Consider the following 26,104-nt stretch of genomic DNA (forward strand, 5'->3'; position numbering starts at 1 on the left):
TAAACCAACTAACTGTTTAAGCAGAGTGCTGGAATTCCTTATCCTCCAGACAGGTATTGATTCTTCAGAACCTTGAAGTCCACAAACTCACGACAGTAAAAAGCAGTGGGATTCTGCAGGGACTAGGGGGAGAATATGTGCTTATTCGCAGAACTTCGTCAGGGTCCAGTTGCCCTAATTTCCGCTGAGCTCAGGAAACCACAGAGCTGAATGGCATAGTCATTTTCTAGGAAGAACAGATTTACAACTCTAAAGTCATGGTACTCCCTTCTACCCTGGAAGAACAGCTAATGCTCTGAATTGCTGAACCATCTCTCCAGTCCCTGGCTTTTACATCTTAAACGGTTGAAAACATGGGAAGAATAGCAGTTCATGAAACGTTAAATTATTTGCAATTAAAAAACCAATCTCAGCGCCTCTAAATAAAATTTTATGGGAATGTGGTTGTGCCCAACAGTCTACTGCTCTTTCTTAACAACTTCAAAACTGAGTATTTGCAGTGGACCCTGTGGTTGGCAATGCCTAAATTTCTGTCTGGGGCTTCCCGGAGCAAAGCTTCTATAGTCTTTCCTGGAAAGCCATCAACTTGGACTTGGTTGCGGTAGATCTTTTCAGAGATCTTTTTTTTCTGGTTAGATGGGGGTATCCCAGAAGTCTGTGTGGCAGCTTGAGCTAGTTTGAGCCATTTTAACAAAAACACCAGACGTGCGCCATCTAGTGGTAGAATGTGTCAGTTGCAGGAGAATTTTCTGACAGTACCCTAGACCCCCGTGTTTACTTCATGCAGATGTGGTGGGATTTGAAGATTATGCCTAGTGGATATTTATTTTTAAATACCGTGTGATCGAATTGTTAGTTGTTGTTGAAAACTAGAGTGAAATTCGATAAAGACGTTTTCCATAAAGGTCTACCTACGGGGGTGAAAAAAATCACAACTCGTTATTAGTCACTAGCAAACAGAAGTGTGTTACCATCAGTTATTTTATTTGGACACAAACACCCAGCATCCTTTGACAGTCACTAAGAAAGCAGGTATTTTGTCTAAGGTCACTTATCTGTAATAGAAGAAAGCGTTTCCATTCTCCCTGAGTTTTAGAACTGTGCAGCCATGCTGGCTCCGTCCCCAAGCTACCCCCCCCTTCCCAGCGTGGCAGCTAGAAGGGAACCCTCTGCTCAGCCTTGCTGTTGCTTATCTTGGTCATCTTTTCCTCGATGGAGTGGATCCTGGAGGACAGGACCTTACCACGCGGATCTATTTCTTCAACCACGGTCTTCACCAGTGTGGTTTTGGATACATCTAGAGAAGAAAACACAGGTGAATGGCCGTATTCTGCCCCGAGAGTTTACGTGAAGAAGGACACCATTGCTTGGCTCCTCGCACTGCATCGCACACACTGGGGGAGGGTTATGGGCTTAAAATAAGAGTTTGGGGTGTTTGGAGAACATTTCTAGTACAGAGCACTTTACTTAAAACTTCCTAACTGTAGACATTGCTACTATGCGTGAGAGCCATTGATGTAAAGGGATTTTCTGCTATAGAAATCAAACGAGGTTTTTGTTACCTTTGGATGAATTCCCCGAGGTTCCAGATTCAAAACCCTTTGAGCTAGAGCAGGAACTGGAGGGAAGAAAACTTTGTTATTTTATATTGGTGTCCATTATCACTTAGGAAACTTTCATTGAACTAATGACTCAACAGATCTCAATTTTACTTTTGAAAAAATATGATCTGTGTGCAGGAGCAGGAAGTGATTACAAGTTATCTAAAGAGCAGATTTAAAAATATTTCCATTTTTTTCTTTTTGGTAGTGGTAGTGTTGGTGGTATGTGTATGTGAATGTGTATGTGTGTATGTGAGTATGTTTGTGATTGTGTGTGTGTTTGTTGAGTGTGTGAATGTGTGTGTGCATGTGTGTGAAAGTGTGTTTGTGAGTATGTGTATATGAGTGTGTGTGCATAGATGTATATATGTGTGTGTGTTTGTAAGTATGTGTATGTGTATGTGTGTGAGTATGTATGTGAGTATGTGTATGTGTATGAGTGCATGTAGGTATGTATGTAGGTGTGTGAGTGTGTTCATGGGTGTGTGTGTGAGTGAGCGTGTGAGTGAGTGTGTGTATGTGTGTGTATGAATATGAGTGTATGTGTGTGAGTGTATGTGTTTGTAAGTGTGTGCTTGTGTGTGTGAATATGTGTATGTGTGCATGTGTGGGTATGTATGTGTGCATATGTGTGAGTGTGTGCGTGAGCGTGTGTATGTGTATAGTGTGTGTATGTGTATGAGTGTGTGTATGTGTGTGAGTGTGTATGTGTGTGAGTGTGTATGTGTGTGAGTATGTGTATGTGTGTGAGTGTATGTGTGTGTGAGTGTGTGTGAGTGTATGTGTGTGAGTGTGTATGTGTGTATGTGTATGTGTGTGAGTGTGTATGTGTGTGAGTATGTGTATATGAGTAAGTGTGTGTATGTGAGTGTGTATGTGTGTGAGTGTATGTGTGTGAGTGTGGCTGTGTGTCGGTTGGCATGAGGAACCTTCCCTCATTGCTCTCACCCTTTGTTTTAGACAGAGACTTATTAATTTTTATTCTACATGCATGAACATTTCACCTGCAAACATGTGTATGCACCACGTGCATGTAGTGCCCTCAGAGGCTAGAGGAGGGCATCAGTTTCCCAAGAACTGGAGGTACAGAATGGTGTGAATCCTACAGGTGCTGAGAACTAAACCTGTCATCTGCAAGGGCAACACGTGCTTCCTAACCTCTCAGCCATCTCTCAGTCCTTCTACCCTGTTTAAGACAGGGTCTCTCCCTGAACCGACAGCACACAAATCACCTCGATTGGCTGACCAGGGAGCACTCAGCATCCGCAGTCTCTCCCCTGACCCCAAGTACAGCCATTGCCCTCAGCATTTACAAATGTGCTGGAGATCAAAGGCAGGCTCTCGCCAGACAAGCACTTCCCCCACTGAGCCATCTTCCCAGTCCCTCCCATTCGATTTTTTTAATCCAATAATTTAAAAAGTACGTTATTAGCTTAAGAGCTACATATAAAAATATGCAACAAAAATATCCTAGGAGCCACACACACATATAGAATGTGTCCTGGGGTCTTGTTCAGGGGACTTGGAGGAGGGACAGGGGTCAGGAGAATCTTCAAATTCCAAGGCTTAACGTGGACAGTAGTGGGGAACTTGTGCAGGAATGACAGGAGTCATCCGCAGTAGATAAGGGGACTTTGTGATGTACGAAATATAGAGGAAACGGTTCCTCTATTTAGAGGCAGGAGAAGGATGTGCATTTTTGTGCAGTGGGACAGAGAAACCACAGTCTGAAAGCATTGAACGCTGAGGGGTAGAGCATGGTTGTTGTTGGGGACTTCCCACGGATCTTACTTCTCGTCTCCGCCTATGAGGCGGCAGTAGGTCTCGATCTCCTTCTCCAGGTGAGCCTTGATGTCCAGCAGCTGCTCATGTTCCAGCTTCTGGCCCTCGGTCTCCGTCCTCACCTGGTGAAGCTGCTCCTCCAGGGCGCTGATCTGAGCCTGGATCTGAGCCAGCTGCGAGCAGTAGTTGCCCTCGGTCTCCGCTAGGGTGCACTCTAGAGAGTGTTTCTGAAACATCAAAGATCACAGTAAGGGATGAAATCATTAGAGGAGCACCCAGTCCTGGGTTTCTCAGTACCCTCCAGGACCACTCCCCAGGCAGGTTAGGGTCTCGTCACCACAACAAAGGAGGTGGAGCCTGTTATTAACCTTGGGTGAACAAGCACTGAATGGCCTGAAAAGGGATAAATGATCCCCACCCAAGACTTTATTTTAATATTTATGTGCGCCGCGTGTATATGTGTGTGTGTGTGTGTGTGTGCGTGCGTGCGTGTGTGCAAGCGATTGTGTGTAAGCATGTGCCACAGCAAACGTGGAGATCGCAGGACAACCTGCAGAATTGATTCTTTCCTTCCACCATATGGGTTCTTGGGATCAAACTCTGGTTGAGAGCCTTGGCAGCAAATGCCCTTGTCCCCTGAGGCATCTCACTGCTCCTCCCTCAAGATGTTTGACTGTTAAGATTTTGTTAACAGTTTTTGTTAAGACAAACACGTATATAAAAGCACTTTTGGGGCACAGCACGGTAAGAAATCTATAAAGGATAATTTTTTTCTTTTTTCTTTTTTTCGGAGCTGGGGACCAAACCCAGGGCCTTGCGCTTACTAGGCAAGCGCTCTACCACTGAGCTAAATCCCCAACCCCAATATAAAGGATAATTTATATTTTAAAATAGCTTTGGAGGGTTGACTGTTATACCAAAACTTCACTTCTCAACAGCTCTTGTCCTATCCCTAGACCCACTGGACTATTGGTTTCTTTTGTAATCCATTCTTGATTTTTCTGTCGTTCACCACAGTCCTCTTTTTAAAGCTGTTCAGACTGAATAAATCCTTTAGCAGGGTGGGCTCTCAAGGCCCCGGCGCTCATTACATGCAGGTCATGGTGTCTACACTATGTCCTAAGAGTACCTCATTTCCTCTCTCCTTAGACTGTAATTTGTCCTGCCCCATGATTCCTCCTTCAATTACGGTAATTTCCCTCTTTGTCTTATCATACGGAAATATATGTGTCCGGGCAGTTACTACCTCTGATATTAATCATTATCAGAATGTCTAGTGCCTCTTCCACTCTCTCATTTCCCTTGTCTTCCTGTGGCATGACTACTGCTCTTACGTCACAGGACATAACGCCTCTGTTAGAAGGAGGTGCAAGCCTCTGCCTGGCATTTTTGGAGGCAGTTGATTCAAGCGTTTACATAATAAATGCATTTGAATTTTAAATGCCTTCTCTCTCTCTGGTGTGTGTGTGTGTGTGTGTGTGTGTGTGTGTGTGTGAGAGAGAGAGAGAGAGAGAGAGAGAGAGAGAGAGAGTGACAGAGAGAGAGACAGAGAGAGAGACAGAGAGAGAGAGAGAAAGAGGGAGAGAGGGAGGGAGAGAGAGAGACAGACCAGAGGACATTCTTGGGTATCATTCCTCAGGTAATACTTTTTTCTTTTTCTGTTTCCTTACCCTGTTTCTTTCTTTCTTTTTCTTTCTTTCCTTCCTTCCTTCCTTCCTTCCTTCCTTCCTTCCTTCCTTCCTTTCTTCCTTCGACAGCCTGGGCTCACTGATTAAGCTACACTGGCTGGTTAGTGAGCCCCAGGGATCCTCTTGTCTCTATTTCCCAGCACTGGGATTCCAAGCTCATGCTATCATGCCTGGCTTCTTTTACGGAGTCCTAGAGATAAAACTCATATCCTTATTTATGTTTGCCCGGCAAGCCCTTTCCCGGCAGAGCTGTCCCCCAGCTCCCTAGCTTACTTCCTTTTTGCATTAATAGCATTCTAATTTTAAGGATAAGTTTGTGTATCACCAACATATGATGAAGCAACTCAATCCTAGGGTTGCAAAGAAGTAGTTATGTAGTGAGATAGTCATCATGACAGGCATGTGAGGGTCTACTGGGGCCGAGACCCTTACGATCCTGATTTAGTCTGGTTGCAGCATTTGGACAGGTTCCTGGGCTCTCCAGGAGCAAGCGAGCAGAAGGTGACAGAGATGGTAATAAGAAAGAAAAGGTGCAGGCTACCAAGGTGTCAGGGAGGGGCATAACCGCAGTTCAAAGCCTCAAAGCCTTTCTTCCCTAGGATAGTCTATAAGATGGCTTATACCCTGGGAAGCCGGAAGGGGGCAGCATCTCTCTTAACTGCCTTCTACTGGGAAAGTTGAGTGCTGATGAGAAAGAACCAGATGAACTTGGAAGTTGGCGCAACACAGGAAGCAAACACGTGGGTGTTTACACAGAGCTAACCTCCAACCTGTAATTGACTTGTGTTCTCCCTGTGGGAAACTGAACTTGCGATTTATCTTGACCAAAGAATCTTGGGTATGGAAGCTAGGTTACAAGTATTACTTTATAGCTTGGTTGCACTGGCTGTTAAACGGATTTTGCAGGGTGGGTTATTTCCTGACCCGATTTCCTGACCCCCGGGATGGGTGATCTGAGCCGAGAATCTAACTGCTTCACGACAGCATTGCTTCTATGTGAAAATGCTTCTAATTCTGATGAGGACATTTGAGAGTTTATTGCCTATCCTGTTTTTTCAGAAACAGGGAGGCTTCATCCCTGCAGCAGCAGAAGATCATGCGGAGTTCTGATGCTTTTAGGGAAGAGAGAATACAGAAGGAAGGGCTAGAGAGGCTGCTGAACGGAGAGTGAGGGGAAGAGGGGCATGCTGGGTAAACCGAGGCTCAGCCAATGGTAAATCTTCTGTCTAAATACTAAGTGATAGAACACTGCGACTGTGTTTTCAGGTTGGCTAAACCAAAAGGTCTTTCTTAGTCTACTGAGCCGTGATTTCCTTTGTGGCTGACTCACTGTTCTGATTTTTATAGTAGCACTTTCTTTGTTCATGTGACACCCTGGTGTCTTCAGGGATTGCAAAACCTTTTGTAATGAGGATGGGGAATCCTTGGGCCACCGGCTTGCCACACTTCTCAAAGTCAAGCCTTACGGATGCTGTCAGCTCACAGCCTTGACAGAAAGTAGGTTTCTAGGTTGTTTCCATGGTAACTATCGAAGTCTTCTCCGTGGCCCAGATATTCCTAAGAGGCTGAGTGCCAGGCTGTGGGGTGTGTGCTGGGGTATGAGAACTTTACCAGAGTAGGTGAGAGGGAAGATAGCCCCCACGCCTGGGTTGACGTGTACTTTTCTTTAAAAAAATTTATGCGTTCGGCTGTTTTGCCTGTATGCGTGTGCACCTCAGGTATACAATGTCTGCAGAAGACAGAATATGGTACCAGATACCGCGAGACTGGATGGAGCTACCGATAGTTGTTAGCTGCCTTATGGGTGCTGAGAATTAAATTTGGCTCCCCTAAAAGAGTGGGTTCTTTTAACTGCAGACCTACCTCTCCAGCCTTGTGTACTGTCTCTTAATATGCCTTTCCGCGTAGTCGGAGATGATGGCCCGTGTGGACGAGGAACGCTAGTCCTGTCCTTTAATGTTTTAACTGAAACAACACTGCCCAGCATGCTCTGGGGCGCTGAACGAACCATGTACAGGGTGGAGTTGGGTGCCAGACCTTTTTTTTTTTTTTTAACCACAATGAACTCTGGGCGCCGTCCAGGAAGGAACTTAGCAGTATCAAGACGTCTGTGAGGAAGACACTGCCTCTTTCTGTCTCCTAGGATGCTTTTACTGCTGTTCCTCCCCCATCCCCCGTGCGCCCCTTTCAGGAAAGAAAAGAAAAGCTTCTCTTCGGTTTTTGGGAACCAGAAGTTCAGGCGGTCTGGGGTCAGCACCTACCGTTGCTGAGAGTGACTGCAGCTCGATCTCCAGCGTCTGCAGGGAGCGCTTCAGCTCTGTCAGCTCAGTCCTGGCTGAGGTGGCTGCGCCCAAGTCATTGGAGATCTGCTGCTGCAGCGTGGCGCTCTGGAAGGAAGGGTGCACAGGGTCACACTGAGTCTGGCCTGCTAGGGTACCATAGACAGAGCAGGTCTAGCTCCCCTCACCTTCTCTTGGAACCAGGCCTCGGCGTCCCTGCGGTTCTGCTCAGCCAGGGCCTCGTACTCGGCTCTCATGTTGTTCAGCAGGACGGTGAGGTCCACGCCCGGGGCCGCGTTCATCTCCACATTCACGTTACCTCCGGCTGCGCACTGCAGAACCTTCATTTCCTAAAGTGAAATGCAAGCGACTGTCCACATGCCATCTGAGAAGGGTTTAGAGGTCCCAAAGTCCCCAGAGTGATGAATAATTTATGGGTGCTATTTTGTCTGTGTTCAAGGCTGTCGTCCATCCATTCATCCATCTTCCTTCCTTCCTTCTTTCCGTCTATCCATCCTTGTTTTTATGAGACAGAATCTCACTCTGGAGCCCAGACTAAGCTGGAACTCACTATGTAACCCAGGCTGGACCTTGAATTAGGGAATTATCCTGCTTCAGCTTCCAAAAAGCTGGGATTATAAAGTTGAACCAGCAGGTAATGGCTCACGTCTTTAATCCCAGCACTTGGGAGACAGAGGAAAACCCAGCCTCCGCCTGCCCCCAATCCCAGCCACTGTGGAATTTCACCCAAGGGATGCTAATAGCCATTTATTTGAATGACCATTGCTCAGACGCTGCTCTGAGCAAGTGCTACAAGTCTGAGCATCCTTATGAGACAGGCACTCCCTTCACAGATGAGGGGAGTGGAGCACAGAGAGGAGAAGACAGCTGCCTAAGTTGCTCACTGGGATCTGGCCAGAGGCAGAATGGACTGGACTCCCGACTCCTGTTCTTAGCGGCTACACCGTTCAGCTGTGGCATCTATCCCAGTCCACTGAGTAGCTGATCTTTTCATTTGGATCTCACAGTGTTAATATCTCAGGTTTCTCCCCTATCCCAGGACAGGGACTTGCTATGTAGCCCAGACTGGCCTCCAGGTCCCATGCCCCTGCCTGCCTCCACCTCCCAAGTGCCTCAGGTATGTACTGCCATGCCTGGCTGACTTTTGTTTCCTTAAACTAGAATCTGACTTCTTAGTTAAGATTTCTCTCTCTCTCTCTCTCTCTCTCTCTCTCTCTCTCTCTCCCTCTCCTTTTTCTCTCTATCCGTTCCTCCTCTCTATCTATCTATCTATCTATCTATCTATCTATCTATCTATCTATCCATCCATCCATGTGTATAGATCTCCCCTAAAAAGCTACTCTTAATGTATTTCTGTATTTTAAAATTTTCTGTAAGATTCCATACGAAGGAAAATTCTTGTCGCTGTGGATTTTCAAAAATCAAACTATCAAACTAGTTGCAGTTAGACTGATGGCACCTGCCACAGAGAGTGTGGTAAATGCTCTCAGGGTGGCACAATGCAAGTGCTTTTTCTACCCCACCCTCAGTGCCATCAAAGCTGCCTTCTTTCCGTGGCTGTGCCTTTAAGAAGACATGGATCCTGTAGTGTTTCCAGTCCTTCCCTGGGGCTTGTCATTCCTTCCCTTCCCTCTCCTGGTTTCCTTGGTGTGTGTGTGTGTGTGTGTGTGTGTGTGTGTGTGTGTGTGTGTGTGTGATCACTGTCCTGCCAAACATCCCTGGGGCCTTCTGGTGCTGTGCTGTACAAATCCCCCCCCTTCCCCTCTGTCTCTATCTATGTCTGTCTCGTAACTCTTCTTGCTCTCTAGCGCTCTCTTTCTGTCTCCTAACTTTCCTTCCTCTAATGTTCTCGTGGGAGGCAAGTAGATTCTGTGTGTGGTCTCCGTGAGTCCGGATTCGTGCTGGAACAGCAACAACCTCCCTCCCTAGACTTTTCACGGGCAGAGCTGTGTTGGTTAGAGGGAAGCTTCTCCTACCTCTTCGTGGTTCTTCTTGAGGTAAGTCATCTCCTCACTCAGGGATTCATACTGCAGCTCTTGGTCCGTCCTGCAGAGCGTCAGCTCGTCCAGGACGCGACGCAATCCATTGATGTCGGCCTCCACATTTTGGTGAAGGGTGAGTTCGTTTTCATACCTTGAGGGGAGGGAGTGGATTTAGATGAATTTCAGTACACGCTAGACCTCTTCAAGAAGTCGAAGATGTCAGCTGGAAATCTGAAATCAGACCAGGACTCTAAATATAAGAATCCACAGAAAAATACCCCTGTGGGGTAGCTCATGTCTGTATTCTAAGAACTCAGGAGCTGGAGGCGGGAGGATTGTGAGTTCTAGACTGGCCTGGGTTACAGAGTGAGTCCTTGTCATAAAACAAAACAGCTGTGCATAAAGATCTGTCCCTCCAAATCTGGGCAGGACAAGGAGCAGCTAACCAATCACAGAGACGGAAGTGCCCGTTAAGTGACAGCAGCCATTTCATAATCCTATCTAAGTTAACATCTTAGAAAAAGTTTTACTTATTTTTTATATGCATTGGTGTTTTGCCTGCATGTATGTGGATGTCAGATCCCCTGGAACTGGAGTTACAAAGAGTCGTGAGTTGGGTGCTGGGGACTGACCGTGGGACCTCTGGAAGAGCAGTCAGTGCTCTGAACTCCTGAGCCATCCCTCCAGGCCCTAGGTTAGCATTCTTAGGGAGTGGACAGTAGTCCCTGAGTATTTACTGCGTGCTTCACATTACTTTAGGCAGACGTGGAGAAGCAAGGGCAGCTTTTTCCAAGGACGGAAGGCATAGGTAACGTTCTCACTTAATTGTTATTTTTCTAACAGAAATCCTTTCATTCCTTTAGGCTGTAATTTTACTTGAGATGAAAATGAACTTTTTTTTTTGCAACATTAACACATAGGGGCTCAGTTTCGGGGCCACGACTGTCACTGTCACTTACTTTAGTCTGAAATCGTCAGCAGCCAGTCTGGCATTATCAATCTGCAGAATTATATTAGCGTTAGCAGCCGTGGAAGAGATGACCTAGAGGAAATTAAAAGGAAGTTAACAGAAATAACCTTGCTTTTGTTATTTATTACTTAGAAAATAATCAAGCCCCTGCATCTGTTTTTTAGACTTATGCAATTATCAGAATGTTTATAATTTAATTTTAAAAGAGTAATGTTTTAAATTCATTCTCAGATAATTGCATAATTTTTAGAATATAATGATTTATTATCTATAAGTGCATTTCAAAGTACACAGTGGGATTAGTCTTTTAGCTACATTGAAAGTATTGAATCAAGGCTCCTAATTTTGAGTAACGGGAAGAATTATTTATTAAAATTAAATGCAAGTTAGAGAACAGCCACGAAGCATTTCCCTTTGTGGTTTTATATACTTTTGCCGAAAGTTATTAAGTTTTAACTACTTGGCCAGTTTCAAGTTTGTGACCTTACCTTGCTTTTAAGGTCCTCAATGGTTAGATGATAATTGCTGTAGTCACGGTCAAGCCCACGGCAAGATCCGGGTCCGTATTTCTCATGCCAAGTTTTGATCTTTCTCTCTAGTTCAGTGTTCGCTTCCTCCAGAGCTTTCACATTATCCAGGTAAGAGGCCAAGCGGTTGTTGAGATTCTGCATGGTGACCTTCTCGTTTCCAGAGAGGAGCCCTCCTTCACTTCCAGCGAAGCCAACACAAGTGACATTTCCCAGGGCACCAGTAGCGTGGCTCCCACCAGGAGCACTGCACAGTGTCCCTCCCAAGGCCCAAGAAAATCCACTACCAGCAACTGAACCGCCGGCCGCACTGCTCCCAGCAAAGCCTGCGCCTCCGCTGGGCGGCCTGAGGGATCCTGACTGTAGGCCAGCGTGCCTGGATCCGCCAGAAAACCGGAGAGACATGGTGCCAGGCAAACGTTCCACGGGTCCGCGGGCAGTTGTAATTTCAAAGGAACGTTGCCTGCTTGTGGGTTCTTTGAGCTTTTATACACGGTTGTGGGGGCCGTCTCGAGTTGAGTGGTGTCTGCTGAGAGAGAAATGGCATCATTTAGATTAGCATGAAATGATGCATAATTGGGTGATTTAAAAAGTAATTAATGCCTAGCAACCCCCCCACCCCCCATAGCTTCAGGTTATTTGTTATCGTACACAAAGTAGGGTTTAGTTCTATATTAAGCTCATTATTTTGACTTTTAATTTTGAATGACTAATCCTTTTCTTTCATCCAGAGACCCTGTGAACACGCTGTCATTATCCCGTACAGGGGCTGATCCAGTGTCACAGGCTAAGTGAGACAGAGACAGGCCCTGTCTTCCTGGTTTACTATGCAGGTGGATGAAGGACTATTAGCTACGGAAACAGGTATTTTATCCCCTGAGAACAAAAACCGTGTCATTTTAAATAAGTACATCCTTGGTAATTCCTCCTTTCCGTAGCTGTGACACACATGTGGGCCGGTGACACAGTCTGTGGCTACCGTGTCTAGTATACTATGGAAGATGGGAGCTCAATACTGCAGACACGAAGAGACGCTGTTACAGTCCTTTTATATAATATATATATATATATATATATATATATATATATATATATTATATAAAAGAAGAGGAGGCCAGGAACCTAGTAGGGAGTAGGAGTGAGGCGGGGGAGGGGGGAGGGGCGAGGGGCGAGGGAGGAGTTGAAGGAAAGAATTGAATGGCGGGAAATGATGCAATTATATTTTAATAAAAATGCAGCAAAGGAATCAAGCTGAAACGAGTTGATAAGGCAGAGTACAGAAGTAGAAGAATGGCCAGGTGGGAAAGAGGAAGATGGTCGTGTACAGAAGATGGGGGAGTAGGGAGGAAGTGGTTATCGATTAACATATGAGAGTAAAGGAAGAATTCTTTCTCTCTTTTTTTTGGACAGGATCTTACTATTGACCAGGCCTGGAATTTGCCATGTATCTCAGGCTGATCAAAGAAGGCAATGCCAAGTACACAGTAGCTGGGCCTGGGCCTGGGGCTGGGGCTGGGGCTGGGCCTGGGGCTGGGGCTGGGCCTGGGGCTGGGGCTGGGGCTGGGACTGGGCCTGGGCCTGGGCCTGGGGCTGGGCCTGGGCCTGGGCCTGGGCCTGGGGCTGGGGCTGGGGCTGGGGCTGGGGCTGGGGCTGGGGCTGGGGCTGGGGCTGGGGCTGGGGCTGGGGCTGGCTCTTATAACTGATTTCATAGCTGGGAATTCATAATGTTGACTGAGATGGGATTAAGGTGGGAACACTAAGCTTAATTTCTGACTAACTGAATTTGAGAGGTTGCTGGATACCCCAGATACAGATGGCTGCCAATAGGCAGAATCAATATTTAGAGTAAGCTCATTGCTCTGGGCAAACGCCTGGCCAGCAAGGTGTGAAGGGGTTGGCATGCAGAACTGAGGGCACAGTTCTCATTTCGAGTTGATGCTCGATGATGTATTTGGAAGGAATAGTGTAGACAGAGTGATGTAGGTTTCAGGGGATCTGAAGGAAAAGACTGCCAAAGAGATTCCTGGTGCTCTAGAGAAAATGACCGGGGTGTCTGGCTACATAATTATAAAGAAGGAAGGATCAAAATCAGAGAGACAGATAAGCTGATGAAAGAGTTTGAGTCATTGGATGTCTTTGTGTCACAGAGGAGGCCAGAGTGAGCATGTCTTGGGTAAAGCTGAGGGGAGGTTGGTTCAATGTTAATCGACTTCTGTTGCTTTAACAAGACACCCGAGGCTGGCTGTTTTATAAAGAAAAGAGATCTCTCTAACTGACAGTTTTGGAAACTGAGAATCTGTGATTGGGCAGCACCATCTTTTCAGCTTCTGGTGACGGTCCCTTTGTCTTCATCACAATGTGGTAGAGAAACGGGAAGGGAAAAGCTTCTGAAGAAGAAGCAAATACTTGGGGATGGCTTTGCTTTAAAACAGCCCTTCCACAAGAGCTGATTGGGTCCCACAAGCAAAACTGTGTGAGTCCTTTTTGAGGCAGAGTCCCTAATGAACACTGAGCCAATTGCCTTCCGCGGCGTGTAACCTCTGAAAGGTTCCACTCCCTCAAAGCCATCACCTGGAGACCAAGTTTCCAGCACAGAAACCTCAAGACATACGCAAACCACATTCAAACTTTAGCAACTGGAGAGGGGAGACCAATGTACAGAATTTTAAAATAGGTAGATGCCGTTCAAATCCAGAAACCAGCCACAGGGACTGGGCTCAACGGATATGGGCTATGGAACGAGGAACAAGTGGACCATGATGTTAAGTGGACATGGAATCGTGATGTCGGAGGTGAGAGAAATGGACCTGCAGCCAGTTGCTGATATCCTTTGATGATGGGCTGACAAGAGTATGTGGTAAGGGGCATTTGGGTGCCATCTTCTGTAAAAGCATTTTAGCATATCACAAAACAAAACCAATGAGACCCTACATCAAACAAAGTTGAAGGTTAGGGTTGACACTGGAAGTTGTCTTCTGACCTCTATATGGAGGGCATAGCATTGCACAGATACAGACATAGACACACAGACACACACAACACACACACACACACACACACACACACACACACAAATAAATTGAAAAAGAATTAAGTGTCACAAAGCTGGACGTAGCATTGTGGATGGACGGAAGATGGGTTTATTTGTATTATCTGTCTTAAAGTTCATAGATGGGGTGTGTGGAGTGGAAGCGAAAGGAAAGATTCAGGGTGACACCAGAGGAGGGAGAGAAGACAGAAGCTGAAAACTGGGAGGAGAGAGTGCACCAGTAGGGAGAGAGACAGGGACAGGGACTAATGAGGGGCTTCTGACAGATGTTACTGCTAGGACATCTAGAGGAAAGACACATTGAATAGTTAATGCTGTAAGGCAGATTCTCCATTAAATGCTCTCTCTCTCTCTCTCTCTCTCTCTCTCTCTCTCTCTCTCTCTCTCCCCTCTCTCCTTCCCTTCCTTTCTTTTATCAGAGTTGCTTTCAGAAACATTTCAAATAAATTGTCAAAATGTACTTTAAAAGTTTCCATCTCATCAGTCTAGAAAGTGGACTGATTCAATAAATGGCAGCCCTATTGATTGATGGTGGGGCTGGTGTGTGTGTGTGTGTGTGTGTGTGTGTGTGTGTGTGTGTGTGTGTGTCTGTATCTGTGCACACGCTGGGGAAGTGAAGCTGAAAGTGAAGGAAACTTCCCTGGGGCAGTGGCCCAGAAGGGTGGGGTGAGGATGGTTGAAAGGACAGGAGAAAGGAAGGATTGGGGGGACTTTGAAATGACCGGCTTCAGTTTCAGGTGGAGACATGGTATGGTCTTGGTGTCATCTCGAGGATACTGACTGTCCTGATTGGTGTTGCCAGGACATGAATTACCACCAACCTGGCTGGCTGGTTGATGCTGTGGTCAGCATTGGTATAGTCTTTAAATGCACGACCTAGCAAAGCTGCAGGACATCGTCACAGTTATGAAGAGCCCCAGATACCTCTTAACTTAGTTCCTTATTAGTAGGTTAGATAAATAAGACCCAGACATGTCAAGCATTTTATTCCGGATTACCAGGCACACACTGGGCGTAAACTTGTCTGGTCACGGTGACTTGGAGATTCACTTACTCTTTGAGAATTTCAGAGATGAATGCAACTTGTTTCCATCACAGCCATGCCCCTCTCCAAACTCCTCCCAGACCTACGTGCACACATCCCCTTCCCAACTTCTTGTTTTTCTATTTTCCTAAACCCGGTGTGTCTGAGGTATCAGTGCCCGATTCACAGACGTGGGGCCATCAGCTAGAGCACGGGCAACCTAGCCAACCTAGCGGGGGACCACACAGTTGAAGAAAAGTGACTCCAGGAGACTATTTTACCTATGAATAATTACTCGTGATGCACACTGATTTGCATACCTACTTTACATATTGGCATCCACAGTCTGAATTGTTTACGCATTGTAAAACCATTCTTCTGATTGAATTGTTGAAATCGAAACACTAAAGGAGCACATTAGCATATATTAATAATTAAAGTATCTTCAGTGCTTGATTATTAATAAATGGCTACTACTACTATTGCTTCTAATTATTATAATTAAAATTGCGTAATGAGCAGGCAACTAATTTGTTGTATATGATTCACATGCAAATAAAACATTTCCGAGAGAACATTTTGTGTCAAAATAAGAGGGAAAACAACGTATTTAATACAAGTAGATTTTAAGTGTCCCTATCATAAAAAAGGTATGTGATATGTCAGTTTAATTTAGTCATTTCTCAATTATACATATTTCAAGACAATACAGTATATAAAATATATATATATATGTGTGAGCATTATTCACCAATTAAGAATACAATGGCACACATACAAATCAAAAACTCCTAAGGAGCACGTTTAAATAAATAAGCTCTCTGACCATCCGTTGGTGGCTATACTTGCCCCTACCCGTTATTTCCACCAGGGGGCGGTGCTGCCCTTCAAATGGATGTCACTGGTCTTTCGGGCAGAACTGTGGCCCTCAGCTGGAAGAGATTAATGTAAGACCAGACTGCCTTGTATTGATAGTGTGCTGTACAGATTCCATAGGAGCGTCTAGTGCATCATCTCGGATGAATCTTGAGAAAACTGGAAATAAGAAAAGGAGACATTTCCTTTTGTCAAACTAGTGCCACCTGGGAAGAAGGATCTTAGACTGAGAGAATACCTCCATCAGATTAGCCTCTAGGCAAGTCGTGTGTGTGTGTGTGTGTGTGTGTGTGTGTGTGTGTGTGTGTGTGTGTGTGTGTGAGAGAGAGAGAGAGAGAGAGAGAGAGAGAGAGAGAGAGAGAGAGAGAGGTTGAGAGAGAGAGAGAGAGATTGATGTGAGAAAGCCCAGCCCACTTTGGGCGGTTTCACCCCTAGGCAGGTTGTCCTAGGAGGTATAAGAAATAGTTGAACCAGAGCTTGAGAACAAGCCCAAAGGCAGCAGTTCCTCCATGATCTGGCTTCAGTTCCTGCCTTCGGGCTTCTGCCCTGTTTGAATTCCCACCCTGCTTTCTTCCGTGATGGACTGTGATCAGGAGCTGTAACACGAAATAAACTCTTTCCTCCCTCAAGTTGCTTTTGGTCACAGTGTTTATTTTGCAGTGGACCTGGATTCCCAGCACCCACATATGAGTTGCCCTGTTTTGACCTTCAAGGTACCGCATGAGTGGCATGCTCAGACGCATGGAGGCAAAATACCCATACTACATAAAATTAAATAAGTCTTAAAGAAATAGTCAGTGAACATTTCTGTACCAGGCTCTGTGTTAGCAGCAGGTAATGCAGAAAGAAAAACAGACACATTCTCAACTTTTATGGAGTGTGTGTGTGTGTGTGTGTGTGTAGAGTTGTCCTAATAACCATAAAATAGAAATTGTGTTAAAAATTTGGGAAAGAAACATGTGTACCTAGTTTAGGTTGGGGTAATCTTTTAAAGAAATAACATTAAGCACATGGAAGAAACATGAAAAATATTATTTTCTAGGCTGGCACATGGATGGGGCAGTCTTAGAGGGGAGTTATTTTATTTTATATTACTATGGCAAGCTACCGGAAACCTAACACTTTATATTGAAGGGAATATTTTTAGCTAACAGCACTGGAGGTTCATGAACATTCATGAACAAAGTCCTGTCCTCAGCCTCTGTAAGAAGCTCACGCTGGGCGTTGTGGAGGGAGTGCTGTGAAGGGAGGGGTCACACGGTGAGGTAAGAAGCCAGAACACAGACAGAGGGGTCAGGACCTCTCTGACACAGCAGCACTTCTAGGGGACTAACCCAGATCTCAGGAGAACTTCCTCAGTTCTCTCCAAGGGTGGTGCTCACAGTGCCTTAATCAACTCCCAGTGGGAGTCAACTCTGAAAGACCCCTGTAATGAGAATTTTGGTTTCTTTGGAAAACCTCCCCCCAAGTATTATAAGACTATGTTTTCATTTTAATCCCGGGTGTGGGATATGGGTCTGCTTCAGATTGTCCACAACGGCTGACTATGATTTGCCTTATACTCTGACAAGGGTATGGTTTTGCCAGCTCTGAGAGTGTGTGTGTGTGTGTGTGTGTGTGTGTGTGTGTGTGTGTGTGTGTGACATTTTGAATCATGGGAGCTCTTCAGAGGATATACAAATGACAAGTCTCCTAGAGGCAGGGTTGCAGCTGGTGAATTGTTGGTTGGTTCTTGTTGGCTGAGGTTTGTTAAGCAGTTGTGTGCAAAGAAGAAACAACAAGAAGAAATTAGATATCCCGATGGCGAAGATCAAACTTGTCCCCAAAACCCCAATGCCCCATAATCAGCAGGAAGTCATCTAATGTAACATCACCCTCTTCCCCCCTCTATTCTTTCTTCTCTCCACTCTAGTGTTAGGTCATCGAAAGTGTGGATGAAAAGGGATGAGGGAGGGCGGAGGACAAAGACCCCACAGAATAGCCAAGAGTCTGACTACATGTCCCACTACTTCTGAGCATAGCCATCCTTTCACGTGTTAGCCCAAATTTCTAACACATGAAACTTTGGGGGAACACAGTCAAAGCACAACCAAACTGTAGCAGGAAGGAATAGTGGGGTGCCTTCAAGGAACTGGAGGAGGTATGGATGTCAATGTGTCAGGAGGAAGCTGGTCGAGGGGTGTATTGAGCTAGGGGAGGGACTTTGAATTAGGTTCTGAGCATTAAAGGTGACTGTTGAGAAGCGTAAGCAGTTTTTGTTTGGTTATTGTTCTGGCTGGAGTGTAGGGATGGCTGGTGATGGAATAAAAGTCAGTGGAGAAATCACCAGAGAGCCAGCCGCAGTAATTTGGTGGAGACGTTAAGGTGACCTGAGTTAGGACAGAGCTAGATGGCATTGTGATAATTTTGAAGACAGTCTAACTAGCACCTAGAAGTGACTAGCTGGGGTGTGGGTAGGAGAGAATGGAAGAGAGAGGAACCAAGAATTATTCTTGTAGCAGTAAAAATAAAGGTTCCTCGTAGAAGTCCACACGGTCAGGAACTGTGGCTATATTCCCTTACAGAACGAGATGAACTTTAGGGAAATGATTAAGTCAAGGACAAGCAATCAATCATGGTTCTAAGGAAGTTTTCTTGGCACAGTAGCAGTGGGGAGCTTGGGTGCTGCTACACTGCGCCGCTGCAAACATGTCTCTGGCTGTCCTAGAGTTCACATTCTTTCCAATTAGCCAGCTTCGGCCCTCTTCCAGGTAAATGCAAGGCTCATATTTTCTAGTGACCCTTCCCTGACGTGACATTCTGATTTGAATGCCTTAGTGTCTCGTCCACCATCTCTAGTCCCTGATGGACACATCCGTGCCAGGAATGACAGGAAGTGGCTATGTCTTGATTTTGTTTGCTTCCAAGGTCTAGCATGTGTGTGACACAGCTTGCACAACTGTGCTTGTCGAATGAATGGATGCATCTTAGCCACCGAATCATGTTCTTGGGCACACTCCAGTCTCCTTTGCTTCTGGTAGATGTCACATGGGCAAGAACCTCAGGACAAATGGCTAAGGTGCCTATTAACCTAGCAGAGTGGATGCTCCCAGCATCCCAAGTATCTGTTGCAGACTCCTGGCTCCTCTCAGCACTTCGCACCCCAGCCCTGTAGCCTAAACCTCTCCAGACCCCGAGCTTCTCATTTCTCAGCGTCTTTCCTATACCACGCAGTCATTTTTGCTATACAGTCTTTTGGTCCTTTCTTGGCCTCTTTGTCCATATGCTCCTCTTGGTTCGTCTCCCTCTCCTGGTCCCATCTCTTGCCCTTCTCTCTTCTCTTCCTTTCTCGTTCTTCCCCTCACCTCTCATGGCCCTGTCTATTCTGATGGCCATGTTCAGGCTGGACTTTTCCAGATGCTTCTGGTTGTTCTCTTTCTCATACCTACAATAAAAACCTTCTCCTCAGCCATACCTAGGAGTTGCCATGGCCTTCCTTTTGTTCATCAGGATCCTGGCATTTGTAGTTGTGGAAAGATTTTCGTAGTTGATACTCAGATGTGTAACAAACCCTTGACGTGTACTCTCGGGTTTGTCCTTCCTCAGACAGCTGTTTGTGCTGCCTCCATCTTTTCATGCTTGGAGGGTTCTCTCTGCACTACCACTTAGAACGTGTCTTGCCTCCTTAAAGGAGCCGCTCGTTTCACCCCCTACCTTTTCTACCAATGCCAGAAGAACAGGGAGACGTCTCCAGGGCTTTGATTTTTTGGCATTTAGATGGCTTTTCCCCCACATTCACATTAGAAACATCCTCACTAGTTACAGTCCAGTCCCTCGAACTTCTACAGCTGTCTGCCAGGACGGGGGTGGCTGTTGCTGGAGGGTAAGGGAAGAAGTATGAAGGCAGAGAGCTAGTCAAGCTGTTAGCCCATGGAAGGCCCTGGGCATCACGAATACTCTTTTCCTTTTTGGCTCAACAGAAACATTTCCAGTTTGTCTACAATGTGTTTAAAATAATCACATGTTCATGGCACAGAAGAGTTGGTCTCGTGTGCGTTGTTATACAGGGACAGCGTTGTTATACAGGACAGCAAGTACACTCTTTTTTATTCTTAGTCCCTAGTACCTCTGGGTTCACTTTGGGAGGTCAACTTACATGGACATGACTTATTGATTTTGCTGCTCAACCAGTACTTAACAATTTGTGCTAAAAAAAGACCAACTACATTAGGGTGGGGTTAAGCAATGTGTAAGGCAGACTCTGTCATTTCTCCAGTATTATAGTCTAGCTTAGATTGCACTGGGGTATGATTTAGTATCCCAAAGGAATCGCAAAGTACTCAAAGACAAGGAATCTCAATGCATATAGATTGAGAAAGTAATTTTTTAAAAAAAATTAATTTAATTCTTGATATTAAAAGAGAGCCTGATTCTCAATGTCTGTGGAGGGGCACTGCCCTTTTGGCCACATTCTGAAGTGTGTTATACTTAAGGGTAGGGTTTATTTAGTGTCATCCCACTGAAATGGCAAGGGATCAGGGCTCAGATCTTGAAAAGCACTAGAGTTCAAGTCAAGAAGGATGGTGATGTTGCTAGTCAATGGACACGGGCAATCCAAAAGCACATAGGGCTTTCCCTCTTTACCCCAAGTAGAGTACTGAGTAATTCCCGTTGATGTCTTAGGGTTACTTTTGCTGTCGTGAAACACCCTGGCAAAAGCATCTTGGGAAGGAAAGGGTTTATTCAACTTATGCCTCCTCATCACTGTTCATCATTGAAGGAAAACAGGGGAGGGACTTGGAGGCAGGATCTGATACAGAGGCCATGAGAGGGCGTTGCTTATTGACTCTGTCCTTGGCTTGCTCAGCTCACTTTCTTACAGAACCCAGAACCACAATGGGTTGGGCCCTTCCCCATTAGTCACTAATGAAGAAAATGCCTACAGGCCTTCTTGTAGTCTTAGGGAGGCATTTTCTCAACCGAGGCTCCCTCCTCCCAAATGACTCTACCTTGTGTCTAAGTTGACCCAAAACTAGCCAGCATGGTTGGGGTCTGGTTGAGAGATATAATTAAGTGTATACTGAAAGAACAAGGTCTTGAGTATTGATTACAAATCAAGAGTTGGGGGAAGCAGGAGGTTTAGAGGTGTCTGTTTGGATTCACTGCTGTCATCTGGCAGACACAAAATAATTTTATTTTGATGATTTCTGTTGGACTGGTTGACTTTGTCGGAAGATGTATTACAAGTGGCATATAAGACTTGAGAAGCAATATTATAATTGGAAACAGAGTCAGAAAACACGAGAAATAAGAAAGAGAATACGAAACTTCCTTTTATATTGGAAATCTTATTTGAGATGGTTTCAAAATTTCCAAGACTGAAGCAGGTTACAGCCAGAGAGCTGGGAGTTCTCTACTCATTGTGTATCTTTAGAAAAACTAAGCTTGGGGGAATTATGGACCTTTTCATGCAGACAACTCATACTGCCCCAGGCACACCCACCCAATTAAATAATAATTCTGACAAATTTTCATAGTTTGCATGAGTGAGAAAGTTTATTGAAATTCATTAGTAAATGAGAAATTCATTAGTAAATGAGAAAGTTTTCTTTTTTTTCTCCACAAAAGAACACTTTCTGATAAATGAAAAGAAGAAATACAGAAACCACAAAACACCTTTTAGACCCTTAATTTCAAGGAGCGAACCTATTTCCATAGACCATTAAGACAGAAGTGTTTTCCTGGACATTTTGTTTTCCACACGTCTGTACAGTTGGCCTGTGTTTAGAGACTCTTCTAAGCAGCTTAGTAGAAGTGTTTCTTGGTTTCTGATTCAATCATAGACGAAAGGACTCTACCCTCAGGTGTCACCTCCTCAATAATCGTCTTGATCACTCTGGTTTTATTAGTATCTGCGAATAATAAAAAAATAAATTAGAATTTAGATGAAAAGATTTGTAGGGATCCTAGCCACTAATAAGCTATTACAAAAGGAAGATAATACAACTTTTCCAAGTTGTTCTGAAAAAAAGAAAATACAAGCTGTATTTGGCATTTTCAAATACTGGTGTCTATACTATGATTAAAAACACAAATGAAGATCTAACTCAAGATTTTCATTGTTTTAAAATCAGTTCTTGAGTTTAAAGAGCAACAAAACCGCTGGAGAAAGTTAAAACTAATTCAGATTACCCCAGCTAGTTTCTGCTGACCTTGGGCCTTTAGACGATTGGTCCCCGCCACCGGACCCGGAAGTCTTGAACCCTCCGCTTCCGCTCTGGCCTCCACTGGAACTTCCGCCGCCGTAGCCACCACCGGAACTGCCGCCGTGACCACCGCCGCTGGAACTTCCGCCGCCGTAGCCGCCACCGGAACTGCCTCCGTGGCCACCGCCGCCGGAGCTTCCACCGCCGTAGCTTCCGCTTCCGCCGCCGCCGCCGGTACTTCCGCCGCCGTAGCTGCCGCCGTGGCCGCCGCCGCCACGTCCGCCGCCGCCGTAGGATCCGCCTCCGGAACTAAACAGAGCGTGAAGGGTCAAATGCGGTCACTTGTAACGTGGAAGCGTTAGGTTGCGCTCCAGTGCAATATTAAGAAAGTATAATCCAGTCAAGTTTGTCTATTAGTTTCCGTAACATATTTATATACACAGCCCTAATTCCTGAAATCATTACTGCTCCCCTTCCAGCCTCTGGTTTTTCCTTGGGTTTGGGTAAGCTTTGCTAAGTGGAATTCTGAAGGAAAGCAATTGAGGGTTATTTGCAGGTTTCCAACATACCCTCCTTCTCCTTCTAGCAGGCTGCGGTAGGTTTGGATCTCGTTCTCCAGGCGGGTCTTAATGTCTAGGAGTTGTTGGTACTCGGCGTTCTGGCACTCGGTTTCAGCCCGAATCTGTTGCAGTTGTTCCTCCAGGGCGGAGATCTGGCTTTGAATCTGGGAGAGCTGCACGCAGTAGCGTCCTTCTGTTTCTGCCAAGGAGGCTTCCAGCGATTGTTTCTGAGAAGAAGGTTTTATTAAGTATAGTGAAACATGGGAATTATTCAGTAAGGGTAAATAGGATTCATGCTTAATGGCAATACTGCCAAAGTTTGAGCACGACTGATTCTACGCGAACAGTTCTTTTCCCGCGCAAAGCTGCAATTTCGATTTTAATTTCTTGCCCCCAGGTCATTCTTAGCATAAACAATGGCAGGATAAAATAGAAACCAGTTTATAAAATTTAGCGTACCAGGGCCAGCTGGGACTGTAGTTCGATCTCCAGACCCTGAACAGTGCGTCTCAATTCAGTGATTTCACTCTTATGGCTGGACATTTGTTCAATGTTGCTGTCGATTTCTGTGGTGAGTTCCTTGCTCTAGAGGATCAAAAAAACGGGAAAAGATGAGAACGTTTGGGCATGCTAAAAAAGTCTCCATGGGCTTCGCTGAGAAGGGCGATTAGTTTTTACCTTCTCATTGAACCAGGCTTCTGCGTCCTTGCGATTCTTTTCTGCAAGTTGTTCGTATTGGTTTCTCATGTTGTTGAGCAGCTGAGTCAGGTCCACCCCTGGGGCAGCGTTCATTTCCACGTTCACATCACCAGTGGATACATTTTGAAGGTCTTTCATTTCCTGTTTGAGGGACAGTTAGATTTAATTAATGAATGCACCATGACCGAGATGAGCTTTTTTTCTTTAAAGGTGGGGGGGGGGATGTAATTGTGTAATTTTGTGTCACCTCTTCGTGGTTCTTCTTCAGGTAAGCCAGCTCTTCAGTCAAACTTTCGATCTGCATCTCCAGGTCAGCCTTGCTGAGGGTCAGTTCGTCCAGCACCCTGCGCAGGCCATTAATGTCGGCCTCCACACTCTGGCGCAGGGCTACTTCATTCTCATACCTGAAACAAGCAGGATACAGACACTGGATATACAGGAGGGTGAAGGTGTACCTGGATAAAGGCTGACTAACAGTCCAAATACAGATTTGATTTCATGCCACAGCAACATTCGTAACACATGAGTTCATGTGGGAATATTAATTAATAGTTTGATATGAAGAAAGCTGTCACTTTCAAGTACATCTTTCTTTGATAATTGCCCAAAAGATATGATTAGAATTAATAATTTTTTTTTTGGTTCTTTTTTTTTCGGAGCTGGGGACCGAACCCAGGGCCTTGCGCTTCCTAGGCAAGCGCTCTACCACTGAGCTAAATCCCTAACCCCAGAATTAATAATTTTTAACAGCTCATCACTGTTTGACTCTGGAGAGTTCAGGAGAACATAAAAGCTGTCGTGGGTGTCCAGGGGCGTCGTTTGAAGCCCCTGCTCTATTTGCACCACATCCACGCAACTTACTTCAGCCTGAAGTCATCAGCTGCCAGTCTGGCATTGTCAATCTGCAGCAGGACATTGGCATTGTCAGTTGTCAGGTTGACGATCTGAAGGGAGAGACACAAGTTATTGAAAAGGTCAGGTGGGCTCATGGCTTTTCAGGCTAGCATAGGTGAGTTGTGTTTTTATATTTCTCTTTCAAAAATCTGGAGGGAGGCTAATTTAAACCTCGACTTTCACGAACTTGCCCGTACTTTCCCCCTTGAGCATGTTTTCAGTAGCCCTGATTCCTTTCTGAGCACTGGCTGGGAGTGTGTTATTCCTGCAGCTTCTCCTTTACAGCGTGGGATTTGTTTGTGTTGCAGCTAACCTTTGAGCAACTCACGTCGGTATTTGTTTCATTTGTTAATAAATACTTCTAGGGGTGAATTTACACATGTAGTTAACAGATTCCCCAGAGACAGGGGGTAGCTCATTTCTATGCTGGAGAGTTGTTATTGCAATGTTAGTGCTGGATATGGCTTGTTTATAATTGTAAGTAAGCCATATATATATATATCTATATATATATCTCATACTCATTTAAAATTGTTTTAGCTCCCACATTTATATATGATCTAGCATATTTAACTGTGAACTCATATATGTTTGTTAAAACCTATAAGGTTCTCAGTAGTCTGTCATCTTGGAAGACAGGCAACACACATGCTAGAGGAAGGTTGACATGGCCATGCCTTCATAAATGACTTGGTTACACTAGACAGGAAAAGTTACCAGGTGAGAGACACTGGTCAGCTGTGCTATGCTTAGCTTCCTTTCATCTGTCTGCATTACACACATGGGACGACAGAAACCTGGAGTTTAAGGCGACTTACCTGCCCTTTAAGGTCTTCGATGGTTTTGTAGTATTTGCTGTAGTCCCGGGGCTCTCGCTGGCTGGAGTTGCCGTGCTTCTCGTACCACTCCTTGATTTTACCCTCCAGCTCATAGTTTGACTCTTCCAGATCCCGGACCTTGTTCATGTAGGAGGCCAGGCGGTCATTCAGGTTCTGCATGGTCACCTTTTCATTTCCAGAGAGAAGGCCACCACCATCTCCTCCAAGCCCACCGCCGAAGCTTCCTCCACCGAAGCTTCCTCCACCGAAGCTGCCTCCACCGAAGCTGCCTCCTCCATATCCTCCACCGAAGCTGCCTCCTCCATAGCCTCCACCAAAGCTGCCTCCTCCGTAGCCTCCACCAAAGCTGCCTCCTCCATAGCCACCCCCGAAGCTGCCCCCTCCAAAGCCTCCATAGCCACCTGATGAGCCCCCAAAGCAACCTCCGCTAGAGCTCCCACGGCTAAAAGAGCCACCGCTGAACCCCCCTGAGCTGTACCCTCCACCAAGGGAGCTTTTGGTGCTGGAAACTCTGATGGATGATCCACCACCACCACCTCCTCCTCCTCCTCCACTGCGGGCGGAGGAGTACTGCCTGCTGTTGGAGCTGAATCGAACAGACATGGTGGTGTAGTGTAGCCCGAGGAGTGCTTGCTACCAAGGACAGTGCCGAGCCTTTATATACGGAGAGGGCGTGTCTCACAGCGTCTGGGCTTTGCTTACCTGTATGGTTTTCTTTTTGCGAGCTTAGCATCTTTGGCTTATGATTGCATAAATTATCTTCAGTAATAACCAATACCTTCTCAATGCTCTTGAATTTGCCCTGAGTGCAAATGGGAAATTTGCTGTGTTGAAACTGAAAACGGGTGGAGTTCAGATGAGTACATTGTACCACTGGAAGACCATTGAGTAACCAGTAAAAATCTAATTTTTCTAAAGTCAGTTTGGCTTGTACTTAGTATTTGCTAAGTTCAAAAAGTAAAAGAACTTTGCTTATAGATTACAGTTGAAATAAGAATTTTCTCAAATTCCTGTTCTAGATAGCTTTAAAAATTGCAGTAAATAGCAAGTGTGCTGGGATTGTGCTATAATAAGGATCTTGAAGTAAGTAAATAAAAAAATAGAATATGCTGACCTATATTATTAGTG

At 45.4% G+C, this 26,104-nt stretch overlaps 2 protein-coding genes and 2 long non-coding RNA genes across 10 annotated transcripts; 2 read left to right on the top strand and 2 right to left on the bottom strand.

The window, feature by feature from the left end:
* Positions 1-963: 963 nt before the first annotated feature.
* Krt28 (keratin 28) lies at positions 964-11,305 on the bottom strand. Of its 2 annotated transcripts, NM_001415700.1 has the most exons (8): positions 10,812-11,305; positions 10,313-10,395; positions 9,348-9,504; positions 7,539-7,700; positions 7,333-7,458; positions 3,393-3,610; positions 1,563-1,618; positions 964-1,297 (listed from the first exon to the last, which is right to left on the bottom strand). In NM_001415700.1, exons 1-8 carry the CDS (start codon positions 11,253-11,255, stop codon positions 1,155-1,157), a joined length of 1,389 nt encoding a protein of 462 aa, NP_001402629.1. In that variant the 5' UTR covers positions 11,256-11,305; the 3' UTR covers positions 964-1,154. The 2 variants fall into 2 exon arrangements, with proteins under 2 accessions (NP_001402629.1, NP_001008760.1); NM_001008760.2 differs by lacking the exon at positions 3,393-3,610 and having other exon boundaries at positions 1,563-1,599.
* On the top strand, positions 7,596-13,937 carry LOC108352132 (uncharacterized). Of its 4 annotated transcripts, XR_001840282.3 has the most exons (6): positions 7,682-9,368; positions 10,113-10,161; positions 10,923-10,961; positions 11,617-11,714; positions 12,261-12,327; positions 13,079-13,937. It is a non-coding gene; the product is annotated as an uncharacterized LOC108352132 (long non-coding RNA). The 4 variants fall into 4 exon arrangements; XR_010055454.1 differs by lacking the exon at positions 7,682-9,368 and having other exon boundaries at positions 9,490-10,161; XR_010055453.1 differs by having other exon boundaries at positions 7,596-9,368; positions 10,113-11,714.
* Positions 13,938-21,312: 7,375 nt separating this feature from the next.
* Positions 21,313-25,608, bottom strand: Krt10 (keratin 10). Of its 3 annotated transcripts, none has more exons than NM_001413356.1 (8): positions 24,956-25,608; positions 24,105-24,187; positions 23,491-23,647; positions 23,223-23,384; positions 23,004-23,129; positions 22,554-22,771; positions 21,971-22,293; positions 21,313-21,690 (listed from the first exon to the last, which is right to left on the bottom strand). In NM_001413356.1, the coding sequence occupies exons 1-8, from the start codon at positions 25,577-25,579 to the stop codon at positions 21,584-21,586; spliced, it is 1,800 nt and encodes a 599-aa protein (NP_001400285.1). In that variant the 5' UTR covers positions 25,580-25,608; the 3' UTR covers positions 21,313-21,583. The 3 variants fall into 3 exon arrangements, with proteins under 3 accessions (NP_001400285.1, XP_063125641.1, XP_063125642.1); XM_063269571.1 differs by having other exon boundaries at positions 21,991-22,293; positions 24,956-25,602; XM_063269572.1 differs by lacking the exon at positions 21,971-22,293 and having other exon boundaries at positions 22,450-22,771; positions 24,956-25,602.
* LOC134480872 (uncharacterized) lies at positions 22,284-25,897 on the top strand. Its single transcript, XR_010055803.1, has 2 exons — positions 22,284-22,487; positions 25,156-25,897. It is a non-coding gene; the product is annotated as an uncharacterized LOC134480872 (long non-coding RNA).
* Positions 25,898-26,104: the final 207 nt, after the last annotated feature.

This window comes from Rattus norvegicus, chromosome 10 (genome assembly GCF_036323735.1).
Source record: "Rattus norvegicus strain BN/NHsdMcwi chromosome 10, GRCr8, whole genome shotgun sequence".
Classification (NCBI taxonomy): Eukaryota; Metazoa; Chordata; class Mammalia; order Rodentia; family Muridae; genus Rattus; species Rattus norvegicus.